Source organism: Trichomycterus rosablanca, chromosome 9 (genome assembly GCF_030014385.1).
Source record: "Trichomycterus rosablanca isolate fTriRos1 chromosome 9, fTriRos1.hap1, whole genome shotgun sequence".
In the NCBI taxonomy this organism is placed as follows: domain Eukaryota; kingdom Metazoa; phylum Chordata; class Actinopteri; order Siluriformes; family Trichomycteridae; genus Trichomycterus; species Trichomycterus rosablanca.
Genome location: NC_085996.1, coordinates 20,653,896 through 20,676,281, shown reverse-complemented (window position 1 = coordinate 20,676,281; position 22,386 = coordinate 20,653,896). Strand labels below are relative to the sequence as shown.

At 40.4% G+C, this 22,386-nt stretch overlaps 1 protein-coding gene across 1 annotated transcript in view; it reads left to right on the top strand.

The window, feature by feature from the left end:
* The window catches only part of cdc42bpab (CDC42 binding protein kinase alpha (DMPK-like) b), a 130,790-nt gene that overhangs the window by 103,815 nt on the left and 4,589 nt on the right, over positions 1-22,386 (top strand). Inside the window, exons 21-38 of the mRNA XM_063002052.1 lie at positions 814-890; positions 3,002-3,040; positions 5,017-5,133; positions 5,233-5,310; positions 5,470-5,575; positions 9,344-9,480; positions 10,794-10,933; positions 11,011-11,092; positions 11,972-12,191; positions 12,524-12,586; positions 14,905-15,203; positions 15,292-15,586; positions 16,856-16,953; positions 18,511-18,595; positions 18,682-18,805; positions 19,880-19,997; positions 21,000-21,117; positions 21,305-21,462. Of these exons, the coding sequence (XP_062858122.1) occupies positions 814-890; positions 3,002-3,040; positions 5,017-5,133; positions 5,233-5,310; positions 5,470-5,575; positions 9,344-9,480; positions 10,794-10,933; positions 11,011-11,092; positions 11,972-12,191; positions 12,524-12,586; positions 14,905-15,203; positions 15,292-15,586; positions 16,856-16,953; positions 18,511-18,595; positions 18,682-18,805; positions 19,880-19,997; positions 21,000-21,117; positions 21,305-21,462 (2,354 nt within the window). The remainder of the gene's footprint in view (positions 1-813; positions 891-3,001; positions 3,041-5,016; positions 5,134-5,232; positions 5,311-5,469; positions 5,576-9,343; positions 9,481-10,793; positions 10,934-11,010; positions 11,093-11,971; positions 12,192-12,523; positions 12,587-14,904; positions 15,204-15,291; positions 15,587-16,855; positions 16,954-18,510; positions 18,596-18,681; positions 18,806-19,879; positions 19,998-20,999; positions 21,118-21,304; positions 21,463-22,386) is intronic.

Sequence of the window (22,386 nt, the reverse complement as noted above, 5' to 3'; positions counted from 1 at the left end):
ACTGACTGTAGTCCATCTATTTCTCTACATACTTTTTAACCTCCTTTTACTCTGTTGTTCAATGGTCAGGACCCCCACACGACCACAAAGCAGGTATTATTTGGGTGGTGAATCATTCTCAGCACTGCAGTGACACTGACATGGTGGTGGTGTGTTAGTGTGTGTTGTGTTGGTATGAGTGGATCAGACACAGCAGCGCTGATGGAGTTTTTAAACACCTCACTGTCACTGCTGGACTGAGAATAGTCCACCAACCAAAAATATCCAGCCAACAGCACCACATGGGCAGCGTCCTGTGACCACTGATGAAGGTCTAGAAGATGACCAACTCAAACAGCAGCAATAGATAAGCGATTGACTGACTTTACATCTACAAGGTGGACCAACTAGGCAGGAGTGTCTAATAGAGTGGACAGTGAGTGGACATCCACCACCTAAATAATACCTGCTCTATGGTGGTCCTGTGGGGGTCCTGACCATTGAAAGCAGGCTAAATAATGTATGTAGAGAAATAGATGGACTAGTCAGTAATTACAAAGTGACCGTGACTACAAAGTGCTTCTATATGGTAAGTGCAGCTGATAAAATGGACAGTAAGTGTAGAAACAAGGTGGGTTTTATGGAAGGTTTACTTGTCAGGCTGGTCCCAAGCCCCTATGCCAAATCAGGTATGCCCACCAGAATGATCCGCTGTAGCAAACCTTAAATACAGGAGCAGCCTGTATTTTTTCAGACTTAATGACCCTGCATGGTTTTTAACTTAAATGGAGTTTCATAGTGCTCTCGGGTAACTCAAAGTGGCTTTGTTTTCAGGTGTCAAACATCAGGACTCTCAGAACTCGTTTCTAGCTTTCCTAAATGCCCCCACCTCCACCCTGGATCAGTTTGAGGTGAGTTTTGCTCTAAACTCTGTACTTCTTAAGAACATCTCACACTTCAATGCACAGCTGCAGATGTTGACAACCTGTATTGTCCTTGGTTGGGTATTATTTTAATAATATTATAATATTATTATTTCCTTCCTCCTTCTCATTTTTAATTAAGTTTTGGGAAGATCTAATTTTACTTTAGGATATACCGCAGAAACTGATTTCTTTTGTATCCATCACCTGTATTTAGTTAATTCTTATTCAAACACAAACACACTTTGACCCCTTGATCACACCACATTCTATTCACAGAGTTGCCATAAAACAAAGCCAGAATCATAACTACAAAAAAAACTGGTCATTAAGCCCACTGATCTGAATCTTGGCAATAAACATTTTTACATGCCAGGCTGCTACCTTTCATGTAAGAGTAAAGAGAACCCCATCATCTCAACTACACTAGGTTATATGTCCTGTTATACGCAATGTGACCAAAAGCATGTGGACATCCCTCCTAATTACTGAGTTCAGGAGTTGCTTATCGATGTATAAAACCAATGATGTGAAATAAATAATATGCTCCCAGTTTTGAGGAAGACCCTGTTCTGTTTCATCATGACTGTGCCCCTGAGGCCCATAAAGACATAAATGGATGAGTTAGGTATAGAAAAACTCCAGTGACCTCATTGCTTCTGAAAACCTTTGGACTGACTTGAGCCATTAACTGCAAACACACTTCAAAGCCTTGGTGGAAAACCTTCCACAGCTGCCAATAAGTGACCAACTACCTATCATGTCCAACAAGCTTATAGTCAGGTGTCCACATACTTTTGACAGTATATTGCATTTATTTACATTTACATTTTTGGCATTTTGCAGACGCTTTAATCCAAAGCGACTGTGACAGAATACTGTCTAAGCAAATTAGGTTTAAGGGCCTTGCTCAAGGGCCCAACAGTGGCAGCCTGGCAGTGGTGGGGCTTGAACCAGTGACCTTTTGGTTGCTAGTCCAGTACCTTAATCACTAGGCTATAACTGCCCAATATCGTAACTGGAAGTGTGTTTTATTATAGGTATATCTAACAGGTTGCTTTTAGACTTACTTTTTTAAAGTATTAGATATAGTTTGGAGTTAGATTGGGTTGAATGAATTTTGCCACTGAAGTCACTTTCTTGTAATTTTTTATTTATTTTGTGTTTTATTGTCCTAATCTTCCATAATGTTAATCTCTTATAAGCTGTTTATAGTCTGATCTGAAGACAGAGCCTGCCTTCCAAACCACGTACAAGTTTCTGCATACTACATAGTGATCGGTGTTCTAATGAATACAGTTGTATTTAGTGCAGTAGTGTGTGGTTTGGTACACAGCCTAAAAAAAGGCTTTTTTATCTGTGGTGTTGCCACACATGCACTGGTTTTTGTTTACTACATTTACATTTTACATTTTAAGCATTTAGCAGCACTTTTATCCGAAGGGTCTTACAATTATGAATAAATAATAGAGCAATAGAGGGTCAGGGGCCCAACAGTGGTGGTGGTGAGGCTTGAACCGGCAACCTTATGATTACTAGTCCAGTATTTTAACCACTGAGCCACCACTGTTTACTGAACTGAAATCCACAAGTCTATTTATATATACGTATTATATGTACAGCAAAGGTTTTCTGTGTACTGTTGCATTACATTAGTACATGTATACAATTGATTTTATAAACCCATAAGCAATGGATGTGGCTAAAACACATGTCCTTATACTTTTGGCCAGTCAATGCACTTACTTGCATTTCAACATGCATTTTTCTTCATAATGACTTAATGACATGCCTTTTCTTTATCTTGAATCAACAGTAAAAGGTTAATTGTGCTCTAGGTGAACTGTGCTGTATTTAGATATCGTATTCACTGCCTGTGAGCACCCCACCCTGTTCCTGTTAGAGACTCCTGCTTCAGCCTCTTTGTGCTGTAGACCTGGAGAGCATCCAGAGATCCAACAACTTGATATTATGTGTTCCAACATGCCCCCTTTTCCTATTCAATTCCCTTTTAGCAGTTAAAATCTTAAAAACCCGCCATAACATCACATCACACACTGCACTGTGTTAAATAATTTGCTTCTTGTTCCCTTTTCAAGCGTTCACCTTCATGTGGTCCTGGAAGCAAAGGCCGGCGCGTAAGGCTCGATTTTCTTGCTCTGATCCCAGAACTGTGGCATTGTGTGCTTTCTGTGTATGGCATGGTCAATGTTGTTTAGCATGAGGAACCTTTAATCAAATTTTCTCTGTGGTTTCGGTGATTGTGCTTTGCCTTTACCCTATCGATGCAGCAATTGATTTGACATGCAATGATTTTACTTTTGCACTCATTTTCCTCCCTGTTATTATGTGGTTTATGGCTTTGTGGTTGACTGTGTGCTCGTTTTCTTTGTCCTGCATGTGGGCTGGGTGTTGTGGCCTTTTCACTTTGCATTGTATTTTGGCCTTTTGGTTTGAATTCTCATTGACTCGGTAAGGCTGTAAATAACAGTCACTGATCTCTGATAGACCTCCATTTGTGCTGCACTGGATCTGGGTTTACTTGTTGGGTGAAATGCTGGGTAGTTGCTAGTACATGAACACTGTTGTGTGGATTGCGATTACTGTCTTTGTGGGTTTCATATTAGGGCACTTCTGTGTGAAATCAGCTTTTATTATTTTAACCCTTGTGTAGTCTTCCTTTGTACTAATGGTTAAAATGACCTGCCTTGCTAAACCTCTAATAAAAAGACAGCTTAATTACTTTTTAAAACCCAAACCTAAAAAAACAACCTGTCATTTGTCACAAACATTGTGAATATCTGGGGTCACATTAGAAAAAGTCAAATCTCAGTTTGAAATAAGATTGAGAGGATTATGCTGATAGTTATATTGCACAATACAAGGGTTAAAGTTTGCACTGACCAACTTAATTGTATTTTGTAAATATAAACAAATTGCAAATTTGATGCCTGCAACACACTCAAAAGAATTGGGACAAATGTATGTTTACATTGTGTTCCATCACCTCAGTATCGGAGGAGCAGCAATTTACCCTCCTTGAATGCAATTCGGGATCCCCAGCAGCAGAAGACACTACTCGATGGTTTAGATTGAGTGTTGACATACATTTCCTAATTTTTGGGCCTGCCTGCCTAATTTCTGAAGATTTACTATGGAAGCTACACAAAAATCATACAGCATAAATAGTCATTTCTGGGTCAAATTAGGTTTTAAAACTCGAAACTCAGTGAACTTGAAAAACCGAAACAATTCTTCAAATCCTTCAGTTTCCAAACCATTAAAAAGTGGATCAATCTAAGCCATCGGGTAGTTTTTAATTTTATTTATGCATTTTTCCAGATTTTAGTGTAGTCAATTTGTCTTCTGCTGCTAAGGATCCCGGATTGCATTCAAGGAGGGTATATTGCTGCTCACACGTCCTTCAACATGTGCGCAGTCCTAACGGACCCCTTTTTTTTGCCCATGCATTCTGCACAGGCGCCTCTATTTGCTAATCAGGGTCCTTGCACAGCATTTGAAGACCCCACCCACATAGTCATCCCGCTCTAGCAGACACGGTGGGCAGTTAGTGTCTGCTGCAGGCATTATGCATTATGCCCACTAGATGGCGCCCAACCGACCGGGGGCAACGTCAAGTTTTGAACCAAGGAGTTCAGAATCTCTGCACTGGTGTGCTAGCGGAATATCCCGCTGCGCCACCTGGGCGTGCCATCAGGTAGTTTTTAGTTTATTTTAGCTACTTTTACTGACTGAATGGGATGGCTGAATCTACTGCATAAAACTAGACCAGTCCATTACGTTACATTATATAATAGATTATAACATCCAATAAGCAGCCTATGGAAATATTTAGATTTTATTAATAGAACATGATTCATTGACAGAATTTATCATTTATACAATTTATCAATATTTAGAAACATTTTGTTGACTTTATTCTGATCGTGTTTATGATCTGAAGCAGATTATGAAATCATCTTGTTTAAACCCAACTCATCTGCATGAAAGTGTGGGCAGATTCTTTTTCTTGTATGCTATGGTGTGTGATACAGTAAACAAAGAAAAGAGATTCCTGCTTCTCTCATGCCTCTGTCTAACTCTGTTTTCACAGATCGACTCTGGTGACTTCACTCCCTCCAACACGCCATCAAGGGATGGAGATTCCAAAGCACGCCGTATATCACGCTCACGCTCACCATCCACTGCTAGTGACATGGAGCCCTTGGAGGTAACGTTAAGCATCATTACTGTTAAACAGATAAAGAAAGGGTTTGATCTTTAGTACTGCTATTTGGCACTGATATGGTTTGGCATTGATGTCTTGCAGCTGGTTGACCATGCATCACGTCTTCAGACCCCGACCAGCAGATCCAGCTATGGAAGCCTCGAGCACTCGTCTCCCAAAGTAAGCAAGTAGTTATTATGATAATCAGTGTAAACTTGATTTTCAAACCAATGTAGCAGATACGTATATATACCTGTATATTTTTTCATATCAGTATCATTTTATATTGGTATCATTTTATAGTTTAACACTGCTTATTTAATTTACTCTGTATTGCAGCCCAAAGCTCATCAGTTTGTAGTAAAGTCTTTCAGTGTTCCTACCAAGTGTAACCAGTGTACATCGCTGATGGTCGGCCTCATTCGCCAGGGCTGCACTTGTGAAGGTGAGAAACCAAGGAAATCAATAGAGAAAAAACTTAAAGATGTTGTTTAAACACTCCCACTAAACACTGTTTTAGAAACACCATGCTTACTAAGATAGAACCTAAGGTAGACTCATCAGAACAATGTAGCAGATTTGCAAATCTCCCGTTCCACTACATTGTAAAGGATCTCAGTTAGATTCACTTCTATTGACCAGGGAGGCCATTGAGGTTCACCAAACTCATGGTTGTGTTCATGGAACCAGTTAAAAAAACGACATGCTTTGTGATATTATGCAACTCCAAGCTGTTCATTCTCCTTTGACATCTCTCAGAAACAGGGTGATTCCATCAGCAGAACTGCCACTCACTGGATGTTTTTGCAGCATCTGTGTAAACTTCACAAACTGTTATATGTGTGAACATTCCAGAAGATTAGCAGTTTCTACTAGGGATGTAACGATTCACCACAATACAGTTAATAACCGAATAAAAAATTCCACGATTCAAATCGATTTGATATGTAAAATAAATTGATATTCACTTTAAACAGCAGAAGGCACTGGCGCTATTCACCTCGCCTTGTTGAACGTCAATGGTGCGATACGCCTGGTTGCCAAATTCGGAGATTTTCAGCCAAATTGGGCTTAATTCAAAATTGCTTTGCATAGTTTGTAGCTACCTCAGAAATAAAAGGGTATTCATTATTTAGATATATAAAAGATAATCACACATACAGTATTTTATTTTCTTTTTTTAAGAGAAATAATAAAAGGAATAATTTGTCTTCAATTTGTTTGTTTATTAGGATTTTAACATCATGTTTAAACTTTGGTTATATTCATGACAGGAACGGTAGTTACTCAATACACAAGGTTCATCAGTTCACAAGGTTACAGTGGCAAGAAAAAGTATGTGAACCTCTTGGAATTTTATGGTTTTCTGCATTAATTTGTCATAAAATGTGATCTGATCCTCATCCAAGTCAAGCGTATCGACAAATATAATGTGCCTAAAATAATAACACACAAAAATTTTGATACTTCATGTCTTCACTGAGAACAACCATAAAAACATCATAGTGCTAGTGGATAAAGTATGTGAACCCTTGAGTTAATGATCTCAAAAAAGCTAATTGGAGTCAGGTGTTAGCATACCTGGAGTCTTGTTAAGAAAATGAGTTTGGAGGTGTGGACTAGAGCTACTTTGACTGATAAAAAACCACTTAGACTTTTTGAGTTTGCTCCACACAAGAAGGAGCTCCACACTTACATACGCGTATGTAAGCCATGTCTCGCCAAAAAGAGCTTTCAGAGGATCTACGATCAAATATTGTTGATTTACATAAAGCTGGAAAGGGTTACAAAGTGATTTCAAAGACTTTAGAAATTCATCAGTCTACAGTAAGGCAAACAATCTACAAATGGAGACAATTTGGGACTGTGGCTACTCTGCCAAGAAGTAGGCGCCCAGTCAAAATGACCCCAAGAGCACAACGGAGACTCATCAATAAAGTGAAGAAACAACCCCGAGTGACAGCCAAAGATTTGAAGGCGGCATTGGTACAGGCTAACATCTGTGTTCATGAGTCTACAGTTCGTAAAACCTTGAACAAGCAGGGTGTCTATGGCAGGACACCACGAAGGAAGCCGCTGCTTACTAAAAAGAACATTGCTGCATGCCTGAAGTTTGCGAAAGAGCACATTGACACTTCACAACTGTACTGGCAAAATGTTTTGTGGACAGATGAAACTATTTGGAAAGAACACGCAGCGATACATCTGGCGTAAAAAAGGCACTGCACATCATCATGAAAATATCATCCCAACCGTCAAGTATGGTGGAGGGAACATCATGATTTGGGCCTGCTTTGCTGCATCAGGGCCTGGCCAGCTTACAGTCATTGAGGGGAAGATGAATTCCCAAGTGTATAAAAAAATTCTACAGGATAATGTGAGAGTGTCTGTACGCCAGCTGAAACTCTGTAGAAGTTGAGTGATGCAACAGGACAATGACCCAAAACACCGGAGCAAGTCCACAACAGAATGGCTTATGAAAAACAAAATCCGCCTTTTGGAGTGGCGGAGCCAGATCCCAGATCTCAACCCTATAGAAATGCTATGGATTGACTTGAAGAGAGCCGTACACATGAGGCGTCCAAGGAACATGACGGAGCTAAAGCAGTTCTGCCAGGAAGAATGGGCTAAAATTCCTCCTGAACAATGTGCAGGTCTGATCCACAGCTACAGGAAGTGCCTGGTTGAGGTTATTGCTGCCAAGGGGGGTCAACCAGCTATTAATTCCAAGAGTTCACTTACTTTTTCCACTACCACTTTGAATGTTGAATGAGTGTGTTCAATAAAGACCTGAAAGAAAATTTATTTTTTTTGTGTTATTATTTTGGGCACATTATATTTGTCAATACGCTTGACTTGGATGAGGATCAGATCACATTTTATGACAAATTAATGCAGAAAACCATAAAATTCCAAAAGGTTCACATACTTTTCCTTGCCACTGTATATCGAACGCAGTCGAGGACAATTTAGTGTCTCCAATTCACCTTACTTGCATGTCTTTGGACTGTGGAAGGAAACCGGAGCACCCGGAGGAAACCCACTCGGACACGGGGAGAACATGCAAACTCCACACAGAAAGGAACCGGACTGCCCCACCTGGGGATCGAACCCAGGACCTTGTTGCGTCTTTAATTTTAGTTTGAAAAAATCGTATCGTGAACCCAGTATCGTGAATCTCATCGCATCGTGGGTAGAGTGTATTGTTACATCCCTAGTTTCTACACAAAGCAGCCTGTCTGGCACCAACAGTCATGTCTCTGTCCAGTCAAGTCAGCTCTTGAATTTTCTACAGGGAAACTTGTAGCAGAATACTATAGTAATACTTTTTTATTTACTTAATAATGCAATAAATACAAAACGTTTCATACACAGCTTTAAATGGCTAATAAACAGAAAGCGATATTGCAATAATAATTATTTCCAATTATTTTACCCAGCGTGTTTAAGGATGTGCATTTGCGTAGTAAATAACCTCTTACACTGATTGCTCTCTATTTTGAAGTGATTACTACTGTCCGTCCCTTCCTATGTGTACTTCTTCTGTAGTGAAGGAGGATTCACTCTGTAGGGGAATAAAATTCAGCCATTTAAAGCTCAAAAGTTAATATTACAAATGCAACATTTGATAATTGAAGTGTATATAAAAGTAAACCCAATAAACACAAGTGACTGTGTTCTGGGAGGGTGGATTGTTGCTGTTGCAATTGTGGCCTCTGTTGACTGGTCGAGCCTTCCCGAGAGATGAAAATATTACAGCTAGTAGTGTGTGACTGTTCTTACATGATACTGCTTTGTGAGAAGCATTTTCTGTCGTGTAGTTTGCAGCTCTCTTCAGTCAGGGTAACAGTCTGCAGCAGAGGAGGAGATTACTTTGGGGAATTTGATACGACTAGATTTGGAGAAAAAAGGGTGAAATGCATGGTACGAACCTTTAAGTGGCGGTTGTGGGCATTACAATGATCACTTAAGATTGCATCACAGCTATTTGGTAAAAAAAAGAGTGGATGGACCTGATTGTACTCAATTAAATTTGTTTGATTCAGTTCACTTGACTGAGTCAGAAGTGTTCCAGGTCATTATAACATGTCAGGCTTGTTAAGAGAATTCCAACTGTTTTAATTTTTTTTATTAATTACTTTAAATAAGATTATTTAAAATGAACATATTTTTAATCATTATTTAACCTGCTATTCAATCTTTTTCCTTGCAGTTTGTAATTTCTCTTGTCATGTGACGTGTGCGGATAAGGCTCCATCAGTGTGTCCGGTTCCTCCTGACCAGACCAAGGGTCCACTTGGCATCGATCCACTGAGGGGCATTGGCACTGCCTATGAGGGCTACGTTCGGGTAAACTGACTTAAATATATACCAAGTTTCAAGTTTGTGTCTGCCATCCAGGTAGAATAAAAATATTATTTAACAGTGTTAATGGTGAGGCAACAAGACACTATACACCAATCAGGTATAACATTATGACCACCTTCCTAATATTGTGTTGGTCCCCCTTTTGCTGCCAAAACAGCCCTGACCAGTCAAGGTATGGACTCCACTAGACCCCTGAAGGTGTGCTGTGGTATCTGGCACCAAGATGTTAGCAGCAGATCCTTTAACTCCTGTAAGTTGCGATGTGGGGCCTCCATGGATCGGACTTTGGAGGCCAAGTCAACACCTAAACTCGTTGTTGTGCTCCTCAAACCATTCCTGAAGCATTTTTGCTTTGTGGCAGGGAGCATTATCCTGCTGTAAGAGACCACAGCCATCAGGGAATACCGTTTCCATGAAAGGTAGGTGGTACGTGTCAGAGTAACATCTACATGGATGGCAGGACCCAAGGTTTCCCAGCAGAACAATGCCCAAAGCATCACACTGCCTCCACTGGCTTGCTTTTTTCCCATAGTGCATCCTGGTGCCATGTGTTTCCCAGGTAAGCGATGCACCCGGCCATCCACGTGATGTAAAAGAAAATGTGATTCATCAAACCAGGCCACCTTCTTCCATTGCTTCTTGGACATGTTCTGATGTTCACGTACTCAACAAACTGTGATGCACTGTGTATTCTGACACCTTTCTATCAGAACCAGCATTAACTTCTTTAGCAATTTGAGCTACAGTAGCTCGTCTGTTGGATTGGACCACACGGGCCAGCCTTCGCTTCCCATGTGCATCAGTGAGCCTTGGCCGCCCATGACCCTGTCGCTGGTTTACCACTGTTCCTTCCTTGGAACACTTTTGATAGATACTGACCACTGCACACCGGGAACACCCCACAAGAGCTGCAGTTTTGGAGATGCTCTGACCCAGTCGTCTAGCCATAACAATTTCGCCCTTGTCAAACTCGCTCAAATCCTCACGCTTGCCCATTGTTTCCTGCTTCTAACACATCAACTTTGAGGATAAAATGTTCACTGCTCCCTGATATATCCCACCTACTAACAGGTGCTGTGATGAAGAGATAATCAGTGTTATTCACTTCACCTGTCAGTGGTCATAATGTTATGCCTCGTTGGTGTATATTTTAGGCAACCCAGTGAATTTATGTCTACTGTCCTGGATACGCAGACAAGTGTTTTTATATTTTAGAAGATTCCACTGGCAATAAAGATTTCGATTTTTTTTACTTGTTGACCAGAAATGAACTAATAAGGTAAAAAACGTTTTAGGTACCGAAACCCACGGGTGTGAAGAAGGGCTGGCAGAGGGCTCTGGCTGTGGTGTGTGACTTTAAGCTTTTTCTGTACGAGCTAGGAGAGACCAAAACTACCCAGCCCAGTGTAGCAGTGAGTCAGGTTATTGACATGAGGTGAGTAAAGGTTCCTTCGTGAATCGTCAATTAAAACGTAGTTAATTTTTTCATACCTGTTCCTCTTTGTTGCACAGGGATGAAGAGTTCTCAGTTAGCTCTGTTCTTGCCTCAGATGTCATCCATGCTAACAGGAAGGATGTTCCCTGCATATTCAGAGTAAGAGAATAGTTATGTGCTCATCCTTAGCGAAAATACATTTAAAATCTGAAAGTAAAAATGTACATTTGGTGGAATTTTGGTCCAGGTTGACATAACTGCATCCTGTAATTGCTACAGATTTGAAGTACCACATTCCAAATATGCTCTGTTTAGTTTTGATTTTTTGACTGGAGAGATCATAAAGTACACTGATTTTACTGCCTTGTTCATGGGGCCAGTTTAAAATGGCTTGGTGTTGGGACATGGAGCAGTATGGAGGATGTTGTCAGCAACAATATTAACACAGTCTGTGGCATTTAAACTATGCTTAAATTGATAGAATATAATATGCTGGCACACAACCCTGTTATATCACCACGACTAGCCTGAAATGTGGGTGGCACTGACAGTGGGTAGCACTGTCGCCTCAGAGCCTCAAAGGTCCTGGGTTTGATTCCCAGGTGGGGTGGTCCAGGTCCTTCCTGTGTGAAATGTGCATGTTCTCCCCATGTCTTTGTGGATTTCCTTCGGGAGTTCCGGTTTCCACTCACAGTTCAAAGACATGCAGGTGAGGTGAACTGGAGATACAAAATCGTTAATGTCCGTATTTGACATTAAAACCTGAACTGATGAATCTTGTGTAACCAGTAACTACCTGTCCTGTCCTGAATGTAATGAATGTAGTGTGTAAAACATGACATTAAAATCCTAATAAAATAAATGAATAATAATTATTTTTGTATGTACTTAATTAGTACTCCTGTTTGGTATGGCTGAAACACCTGGACTTAGTAATCCAGAGGTTTATTTACATATTTGTGGCCAGAAAATCTAGTGGACTTTAGTTTTTGATAGTTTTATGCTATGTATACAACTTATAATGATTTTATTTCCTAGGTAACCGCTGCTCAGCTGTATTCCTCCTCAGGACAGAAAACATCCATATTGATTCTGGCTGACAGTGACAACGAGCGCACTAAGTGGGTTGCTTTGCTCAGCGAGTTACAGCGGATCCTCAAGAAGAACAAGCTGAAGGAGCGTTCCATTTATGCACCGAAAGAGGCTTACGATAGCACCCTGCCTCTTATCAAAACCACCCAAACTGCTGCTATTATAGGTACTGCATCACTTCCACCAACACCACACATCTGTACAGCTAGTGTTTTGATAACAGAGAACAGAATTTGGGACAGTTGTAGCCAAGTGGGTAGGTAGAGCTTTGGGCAATTGAAAGGTTGATAGTTTCAATCGCAGCTCTGCCGTGCAACCACTGTTGGGCCCTTGAGCAAGGGCCTGAACCCATTGGCTCCAGGGGTGCCGTGTGATGGCTGACCCTGCGCTTTGACCCCAACTTCCAAACAAGAAGGAATTTAATTGTACTGTACACCTGTGTATTTTATTAATTAGGCTTTAATGTATTAAGTGCAGTTGTTTTTACTTATTTTTCAGACCATGAGCGTGTGGCCCTGGGTAATGAAGAGGGGCTTTACGTGGTCCATGTCACCAAAGACGGTAAATGAATTACTTTGTGTACTGTGGATGCATTAGCATCTGACCATTGGTTTGTGAGTATTGCAGAACAGACGACAGGTTTTAGCCTCGTTATAAAAGACAGGCAGTCCCACCGTTCTACCACTGGGTGGCACTAAAAGTTTACAATGCTGGTAAAACAACCCTTCTCGATACCGTATATGAATCCAGGTTTATTTAATGACGTTATAATAATTATTATTGTCAAAGTGCACTTAACATATTTAATTGCTGAAGAAGTTAATGCTGGTTCTGATAGAAAGGTGTCAGAATACTCAGTGCATCACAGTTTGTTGTGTATGGGGCTGCATAGCCGCAGACCAGTCTGGGTGCCCATGCTGACCCCAATGGGCACGTGAGCATCGGAACTGGACCACGGAGCAATGGAAGAAGGTGGCCTGGTCTGATGAATCGCGTTTTCTTTTACATCACGTGGATGGCCGGGTGCGTGTGCGTTGCTCACCTGGGGAACACATGGCACCAGGATGCACTGTGGGAAGAAGGCAAGCCGGTGGAGGCAGTGTGATGCTTTTGGCAATGTTCTGCTGGGAAAGCTTGGGTCCTGCCATCCATGTGGATGTTACTTTGACACGTACCACCTACCTAAGCATTGTTGCAGACCAAAAAAATAGCAGTGATTTTAAAGAAGTGAATAAAGCGCAAAATCATTATAATAACAAATATTAGCCAGTTTGTGTTAATCCTTTACAGAAAGTTAAGAAAAATGAATATTAGGCTGTTCAAAAAAATAGCAGTGCAGCATTTTTCTTTAAAAACTCAAAAAATGTATCTATAAACTGAAATTTTTTTTACTTTAAATTACCAAACTAATATTTAGTGGCATAACTATTGTTTCCGAGATCTGTGTTGCATGTAGTCGACCAACTTCTGGCACCTCTGAACAGGTTTTTCAAGCCAATGATTAGACTACATTCCACAATTCTTCTGCATTTTTGGGTTTTCCTCAAAAGAACGCACTTCAGATTTCAGCCCACAAGTTCTTTATGGGATTGAAGTCAAGGTATTGGGCTGGCCACTCTATTACCTCAATCTTGTTTGTCTGTAACCATAATGTTTTGGGTCATTGTCATGTTGACTATTCTTTCTTTTTTGGCTATTCTTCGATCCATTCGAACAGTAGTTCCACGCTTCCTTCTGCGTCTTTCAGGTTTTGGTTTTCACTTCAAGGCATTTGAGATCAATTTAGCTGAGCAGCCCATAATTTGCTGCACTTCTCTGTATGTTTTTTCCCTCTACAATCAACTTTTTAATCAAAGTATGCTGTTCATCAGAACAATGTCTGGAACAACCCATTTTACCCAGTATTTCAAAAGGAAATGTGCTATGACCAACCTGTGCAACATTTGCCCCCCTCCTACATTAAATAAGGGCCAAAATTGACACCCGTTCTTCAACAGAATGAATGACTTTACCAATTGAACTCCTCACTGCTATTATTTTGAACAACCCCCTTTCAATCAATGCTTCAATTACTCAGATTGAGCGGCATGTATGTCCTAATTGTTGGGTTTGTTTTGTTTTCATTACTCTACTACACTTTCAGGCAAAGTATTTGCTATGTAGAAATAGCATTTCTACTAACAACAGTGATTTATTAGGGTAATGGTGTTGGACTGCTATTTTTTTGAACACCACTGTATACCCTGTCATGGAAACTGTATTCCCTGATGGCTGTGGCCTCTTTCAGCGGGATAATGCAAAAATGGTTCAGGAATGGTTTGAGGAGCACAACAACGAGTTTGAGGTGTTGACTTGGCCTATCCAATCGAGCATCTGTGGGACGTGCTGGACAAACAAGTCCGATCCATAGAGGCCGCACCTCGCAAGTTACAGGAGTTAAAGGATCTGCTGCTAACATTTTGGTGCCACATACCACAGCACACCTTCAGGGGTCTAGTGGAGTCTATGCTTCATATAGATGTATATATGATGTGAAAACCAGGCTGTCTAAAGCCTTGCTATAGACATTCCAGTTTTTTCCTTATGAATTCAGTGGGGTTGTTGGCCTTTGAAGTTTCTTCATACCAAACTCCACCAAATGGCACACTCATGCTGGAACAGAAAGCGACTTTCTCCAATCTGTTGCAACAAAATGCTCTATCAACTAAATGTACTTCAAAAGCAAGTCTTTAGCAGTTTCTTTTTTAATGATGGACATAAAGAACCTTTAAAAATACAAACTAAGAGTATCTGATTAATCTAAGTTGGCGAAAAGTAAACGTCTGTACCTCTCTCTCTCTCTCTCTCTCTCTCTCTCTATGTCTCTCTCTGTCTGTCAGAGATCATCCGTGTGAGCGACAACAAGAAGGTCCACCATGTGGAGTTGATGCCCTCCGAGCAGCTGCTGGCTGTGATCTCAGGCAGAAATCGACACGTGCGCCTCATACCCATGACCGGCCTGGATGGTCGAGACACAGACTCCTTCAAGCTGCCAGAGACCAAAGGGTGCCAGGCACTGGCATCTGGAACCCTGCGCCACGGTGCCCTTACATGTCTGTGCGTGGCTATGAAGCGGCAAGTCATCTGTTATGAAATCAACAAGAGCAAGGCACGTCACCAGCGCCTCCGAGAGTTTCAGGTAACCACCTGCGTTTGGCTTAGTAACTTGAAACGTGTTTTTTGAAGACCCCAGTGTAATGATCTAAATTCTTTATTCCTTGGTGCAGGTGCCGGGAGTGGTGCAGTGGATGGCTGTGCTAAGTGAGCGACTCGTGGTGGGTTTTCAGGCAGGCTTCATGCGCTACAACGTGCTCTCAGATGCTTCTCCTGTTAGCCTCCTTCACCCAGAGGACCACACTTTAGCGTTCATCACGCAGCAGGGCCTGGATGCTTTGTGTGCTGTGGAAATTTCCAGCAAGGAGCTGCTGCTCTGCTTCAGCTGTATTGGCGTCTATGTGGACTCTCAAGGTCGACGCTCACGGCAGCAGGAGCTGATGTGGCCTGCTGTACCCACTTCCTGTTGTAAGCAAATCATATTTACAACACAGTGGTATCTTGAAACTCAACGTCAGTGAGTGGAGTGAAGTGTGGCGGTGCACAAAACTTAACGTGACTTAAGAGAAATTATGAGCAGTATTAATTAAGAGAGGATTAGTGTTTCTATGTCGTTTTATTAATATGTTAAGTCACGTTAAGCTTTTTAAATGATAAGCGTTATAGACTCTCTTGGAAAAGCTGATTCTCACAATTTCTCAGAACCTCGAACTATAACACAAGTTTAAAAGTGAAACGTGAGCCGCTCAGGTGGCGCAGCGGTAAAGTACGCTAGCTCACCAGAGTTGGGTTTCTAGATACATCGTATCAAAACTCAGCTCTACCCTTCCGACTGGGTTGGGCGGCAGTATGAACAACGTTTGGCTGTTGTTCAGGGGCTTAGGGGTAGAGTCGGAGCATAGGTCCTCATAACTGGTACAACTGCGGCCCCTGCTGGTTGACTGACGGCGCCTGCACAGGGCTGAGGAATAACATTGAGGGGTGTGTGACCCGCCGTGCGCAGTGTCTCTCGGTGTATGGACTCGGCTCGTGCAGGTGAAAAATGCAGGCTGTACTGATTGCATGCCGGAGGGGGTGCAAGTCAGTTGAGTGGCGTCCTCAGTCAGCGGCAAAGGGTCGAATCTGTATAGGGGACGCATTCAGGGTAATTGGACACGATTAGAATGGGGATAAAAGTTTGGGGGTGGGGGAGTGGGAAAAAATGAATAAAAAAAATTAAAAAAAAAGTGAAACGTGAGATAAATCCAGCTAAACACAGATACATGTGGATACATGGTCTCTAAAAACATGTTTTTTAGGGTAATTTGGCTTATGTGTTGACGTACTGCACATCTTAGCTCTAGTCTGGTTGAATAATCTCATTAGGATGTTTAAAATTCATCTGAACAATTTTTTCTAATTCTTGAATAAGTAGAAATAGTACAAATTGCTTTTACTTTCACACCCATCTCCTCACATTAATTACTACACCTGATTTTTGGAAGTCAGAAGTCAATGGCTAAGGGGTTCACTTAGTCTCACTTAGTGTTTTCAATAAATGGACATTAGAACTAATGGAAGATTAGAACACATAAGAAGTTCATTAACAAAGCTGTGAAGATCTGAAGGGTTCACAAACATTGTATTTTGAACATTAATTGACAGTTAACTCATTAGCCTCTATTATGAAATGTAAACCATGAGGATTAGGTAAATGCCAAAGTAAGGTTAAAGTTTTATGTACTAAATATGCTGCAGGTTACAGCGCCCCCTACCTCTCGGTGTATAGTGAGAATGCTGTGGACGTGTTTGACGTGAACTCCATGGAGTGGATACAGACCATGCCTCTCAAAAAGGTTAGATTCCCAGAGATTGGTAAGATGTGCTTTCGATTCCCACCATGAAGCTACTCATAATTAATATTAAATTCATTAAATCAAATATTTTTGCTCTTGATCCGAGATTGATAAATGAAGGTAAGAAAACTAGCGTTGTTGTCATTTTGCTAGGGATTTAGGTCCCTTCTACCTCTTTTTCTGATATAATTGTATTTAATTTAGATCTTCACATTGTTATTATTTGTAATAAAAAAAATTTTAAATCACTGATTATATGATCAAGAATAAGGTGTCAGGGCCACTGGGTGGCACAGCAGTCTACTGAGCGTAACACAAACAGAAACTAACATGATAGCAGTTGTAGCCTAGCGGTTAAGGTACTGGACTAGTAATCAAAAAGTTACTGGTTCAAGCCCCACCACTGCCAGGTTGCCAACGTTGGGCCCTTAAGCAAGACCCTTAACACTGTATTGCTTAGACTGTATACTGTAAGTCGCTTTGGACAAGAGCGTCTGCTAAATGCAGAAAATGTAAATGATAGCCCATGACCACTTTCAGTTTTGTATATATTTTTTGTTCAATCGTCAGTTAAATGAAGGCTTTAGAGAATAAGCAAATCATTTGTGCTTGTTTTTATTGCTCTTTACGAAATGAGGTTTATAGATTATATACTTTTATAGAGGTTTTAAGATTCAGGATCTCATTCGAGTAAATATACTGTAGGTCAGTATGTGGCTTGACAATCTGTTCCATTATAATTAAGGCCCTACCAAACTCACAGCTGTGAGATGAGCCTTTCCCATGAAATTTAAAATGTAAGCTTTGTGTTTAGCGATTTAACATTTTTAATTTGCATAGCGTTCAAGTGCCTCATGTTAACTGGTTAATTTGTACTATAAGTCGTCCAAGTAATCCTACAGCAATTCAGTTAGCAATTGGTATGTAAAAATGTCTAAGATCTCGAAGTGTAAAGCAGCTAAAATACTACTCAGGTAACTGAGTTTGGAAACTAGGTAGAACGCAGAGGGGAGTGTGTCAAAATATGGACGAGTATTTTTGTATTTGAGACAAAGCCTTGCACCGTCGCTGGATGTTTTAGGTTTACATTCAACTATTAAGGTAGCTGTGTATTGTAGCTTCCATTGATTCTATAATGTAATTTATGAGTGTTATGTAATGACTGCCATGAAATGTGGTACTTTACCCTTTTTCTTTAAAAATCCGTGAAATCTGTGATTTTTGAAAACTGAGGTCCAAGAAATTAATCACATTTTCCCGTGAATTTTGTAGGGCCCTAGTTCATTATTTCCAAATAACAGGACAGTTATTGCACTTAATCAATCCATGATCACTTGCCAACATTTAAAAACACGTTTGTTTTTGCAGCATGTAATTTTATTATGCCTTAAGTTCAAATAGACTGTATTTTATTCCCTTTAAAGCTGTCCCAGTATAACAAATCAATACATGTATGTCAGCTGATCAGAAATTGTTCACAATTATGATACAAAAGCAACAAAACCTTCTCATGACCTTATCTGTCTGTAGTAATCAGATGCAATTAAATGTGCACAGGTGCGGCCGCTGAACTTGGATGGTTCTCTCAATCTGCTTGGTACTGAGACAGTGAGACTCGTCTACTTTAGAAACAAAACAGCAGGTATGAGCTAATCTTACTGTACGGGTTTAGTTTGAGTTCCTTGAGGGGTGAATCTGGTGTCATCTTTAAATGTGTGTGTGTGGCAGAGGGAGATGAGCTTGTGGTGCCAGAGGTGTCGGATAACAGCCGCAAGCAGATGGTGCGCAGTATGAACAGCAAGAGACGCTTCTCATTTCGCATACCTGAGGAGGAAAGGTTACAACAAAGGAGGTACACCAGCTCTCTCTCACACACACACACACACACACAGCTACAAAGGCTTTATATATTGCAAATTGTTATGCAAATTGCCTGCTATGATGCCAGATGTTTTCCTATTTGTTTACACTTGCTAGCTAAATAAGTAGTTTTAGATACGCCATAGGTGGCTTGGTGGCTCAGGTCCTTCCTGTGTTGGGTTTGCATAATCTTGCAGTCCTGACATTCAGTCAGGTTTATTGGAGCTACTAAAATTGCCCTAGATGTCTTTCACATGTGTTTACCCTGTGATAGACTAGCTACCTGTCCAGGGTGTTTCCTATATTTCACTCAGTAAACTGTACTCACCATGACCCTAAATAGGATAAAGCAGTGGTAAAACAGACATTGAATGAATGAACAGATACACTATATGAACTACAATATTTCAACACCCCTTCACATGAATTCATGTTTTAGACACAAAAAGCAAACTGATATTATATCAAATTATATATTACATTATATATAATGTAACTTTGCAGCAGCTGTTTAGGAAAGGCCCTATCCAGTTCCAACATGCCTCTGCCTCTATAAAGACGTGAAGAAAAGCTTGGTTTAAAGAAACTCCAGTGACCTTGACTGAGCCCTGATCTCAGCCCCACTAAACAGCTTTTGAATGAACTGGAACATCAATTGAGACTTTCTTGACCAACATCAGCGCCCAGCCAAACAAATGCTTATATGACTGAAGTGGCACAAATTCCCAGAGAAACATTCCCACAAGTTTTGTGATAAGCAATCTAGAAAGAGATAGCTGAAACGATCACATAGAGGTCACTCGCATGGTTTTCGTACCATTTGTTTTTGAAATGAAAGATCCAACAAGCTTATGGTAATTTTGGTGTCCAAATAATCTTGGCCATATAGTATGTCAGGTGATGCCAAAATTACAATATTCATTTTTATGTGCAGTTCATTTATATATTGCTAACAGTGTATAAAATAAATTATATAAAAATAAATATTCTTCAAGCCAAAAAGAAATAAATGACAGCTCCCTGGTTACCATTTATTTATATGTTCCTCTTATTTGTGTGTGTTTAGAGAGATGCTACGGGACCCTGAAAAGAGAAGCAAGCTGATTTCTAACCCCACCAACTTCAACCACGTGGCACACATGGGACCCGGAGACGGCATGCAGATCCTTAAAGACCTTCCCATGGTGAGAGACAACAGGACTCGCTAACGGTGCTCATTAACACAGCCTAGTTCTGTAGGGAATGTGAATGTATCAGATGATTGGAAACTAATGATGCATTAAATTGTACTTTAAAAAAAAAAAAGTTTTTTTATGATTTTTGTTTCTATTATTTATTTTCTTTTATTTCCCTTGTTTCTACTCCCTCGTTCGGTTGCTCCAGTATTTCGGGGGTCACCACAGCGGATCATTCTGCTCAGCATACTTAATTTAGCACAGTGTTTACGCCAGATGCCCTTCTTGACGCAACCCTCCTTATTTTTATCCAGGCTTGGGATAGGTACTGAGAGCGCACTGATAAGTGTGCCTCCCAATGGTTAGGCTGTTTGTCCAACCCCTCTCTCTCCCAGACCAATCATGTCTGTCTAGACACCTGACTGGCCATTAGCACAGCTGAGATTCTAACCCCAGATCTCAGTGATAGTGGGCATGTATGATTTATCACTGTATTGCTCAAGTGCCCAAGTTTATATAAAAGATTAAATGACAAAAAAACCTTAAACATTTATAGTTTAATTTATATTTGAACATTTGTATTTAATAGTGAAAAGTCTTAACAATAAGATAAACTTATACGTGTGTTAACAGTAGGTACACCAATGAGCCAAAACATTAGGGCCACCCACATAATATGTTACCATAACAGCTATGACCCAAGACATGGACTCCATGAACGATCTAAAGGAGTCCTGTAATATTTGGTACCAGGACATTGCCAGCAGGTCCTGTAACTTCTGCACATTACAAGGTGGCTTGTCCTCCTTTGTGTGTAAACGATTACACCTGATGATCTTCATGTGACTTGTTTTGAAATAGGCACTGCCATGCACATATTTGTGAGTGGTCCTAATTTCTTTGGCTCATTATTGTGTATAGAAAATGAGACTTAAACCTCATAGAGTACTTTTAATCACTTTTTTTTTACCAGCCAAAATGTGTTTTTGTGTCTTTGTCTCTTACCAACAGAACGTGCGAGCTCAGGAGAGTCGGGCTGGCTTCAGTGGCTCAGTCAGTATTCCATCTTTAGCTAAGAATCGGAGCGAACCTGGGCGCTCCATGAGCGCCAGCAGTGGCCTGGGTATCCGTGAGTTCCAAAAACAATACTTTAAATCTATAGCAATACCAACATCTTGGCTCATTTGTCAAAATGAATTGTGAACAATCTATCATTTCTTAATTTGTTTACACTTTCTAACTTCCATCTAGCAGCCAAATGGCCCCATGTAATATCATGGCACATTTTCTATCTTAATTAGCATTTCTTTTTACAGGTTCCTCTTCTCAGAATGGCAATGCTTTGAGGAGGGAGCTGTCCAGTAGCAGTTACAGCTCAAAGCGCAATACCATGACGTCTCCGTCTGAGAGCTCTCTGTCCTCAGGTGGTGGAATGGATGCAGGAGATGCACCACTGTCCCAGTTTGACAGAGAGGTCAGTAAATCTGTGGACATGCACAAGAGAGCATGAGTATTTCATTTCATAAAACACATGATCAGCAATGCTGGTCATTTTCAATTCATGATTAGGAACAAAACTTTCATCACTCATTCTGTAAATGAATAACAGAGAGTCAGACTCATGTCATCCAACAAGAGAGTTATTGCTAGAGAAATATTTAGATCTAGTAAATAAAAACTGACATTTGAAAATAAAGCAATTTGTAATTCAATATACTTACATCAGAATGATTTGTGGTATTAAGAGCTAATAACTAAATATTTAAAAGGTTTAACATTATGTATTTATTTGATAAATATAAATGTTTATATTATCTTATTCTCCTTTGCCAAATGAACTATAGTCCCTTTTTTTTTTAAGGTAATTTTAAATATACTTTAGTGAGCCTACTTAGGGTTCTGTTGGGCATATAGGTTCATATAAGTCAAACGTTTACAGCTTCTATTGAAGGAGAGTTTGCATGTCCATTAGTAGACAGTTTATCCCAGGGAATTGGTCAGGATTAAACCACATTGCTGCTTATTTCTCATCATAGATGTCTTGAAGCTGTAATTATCAACAATGGTTGCAAAATTATGTGGACATCCCTCCTAGTTATTGATTTTCAGCAACACCTCTTGCTACAAAATCAAACAAATGAAATTAATGATATGCTCCCAACTTTAAGCTCAAACCAAGGTCCATAACGGCAGGGACTGACAAGTTTAATGACCTGCACTGATCTCTGACCTCAAATCCAATTAACAATTTTGGAGTTAATTAAAATGTTGGTTGTGAGTCCAGCCTCTTGTCCAGCAGCGCCTGGCCACACAAATGGACACATTTCCACATACACACACACATACCTTAAAGTCAAAGAAAGGAAAGCCTTTTCAAATGATTGGAAGCCATTATGAA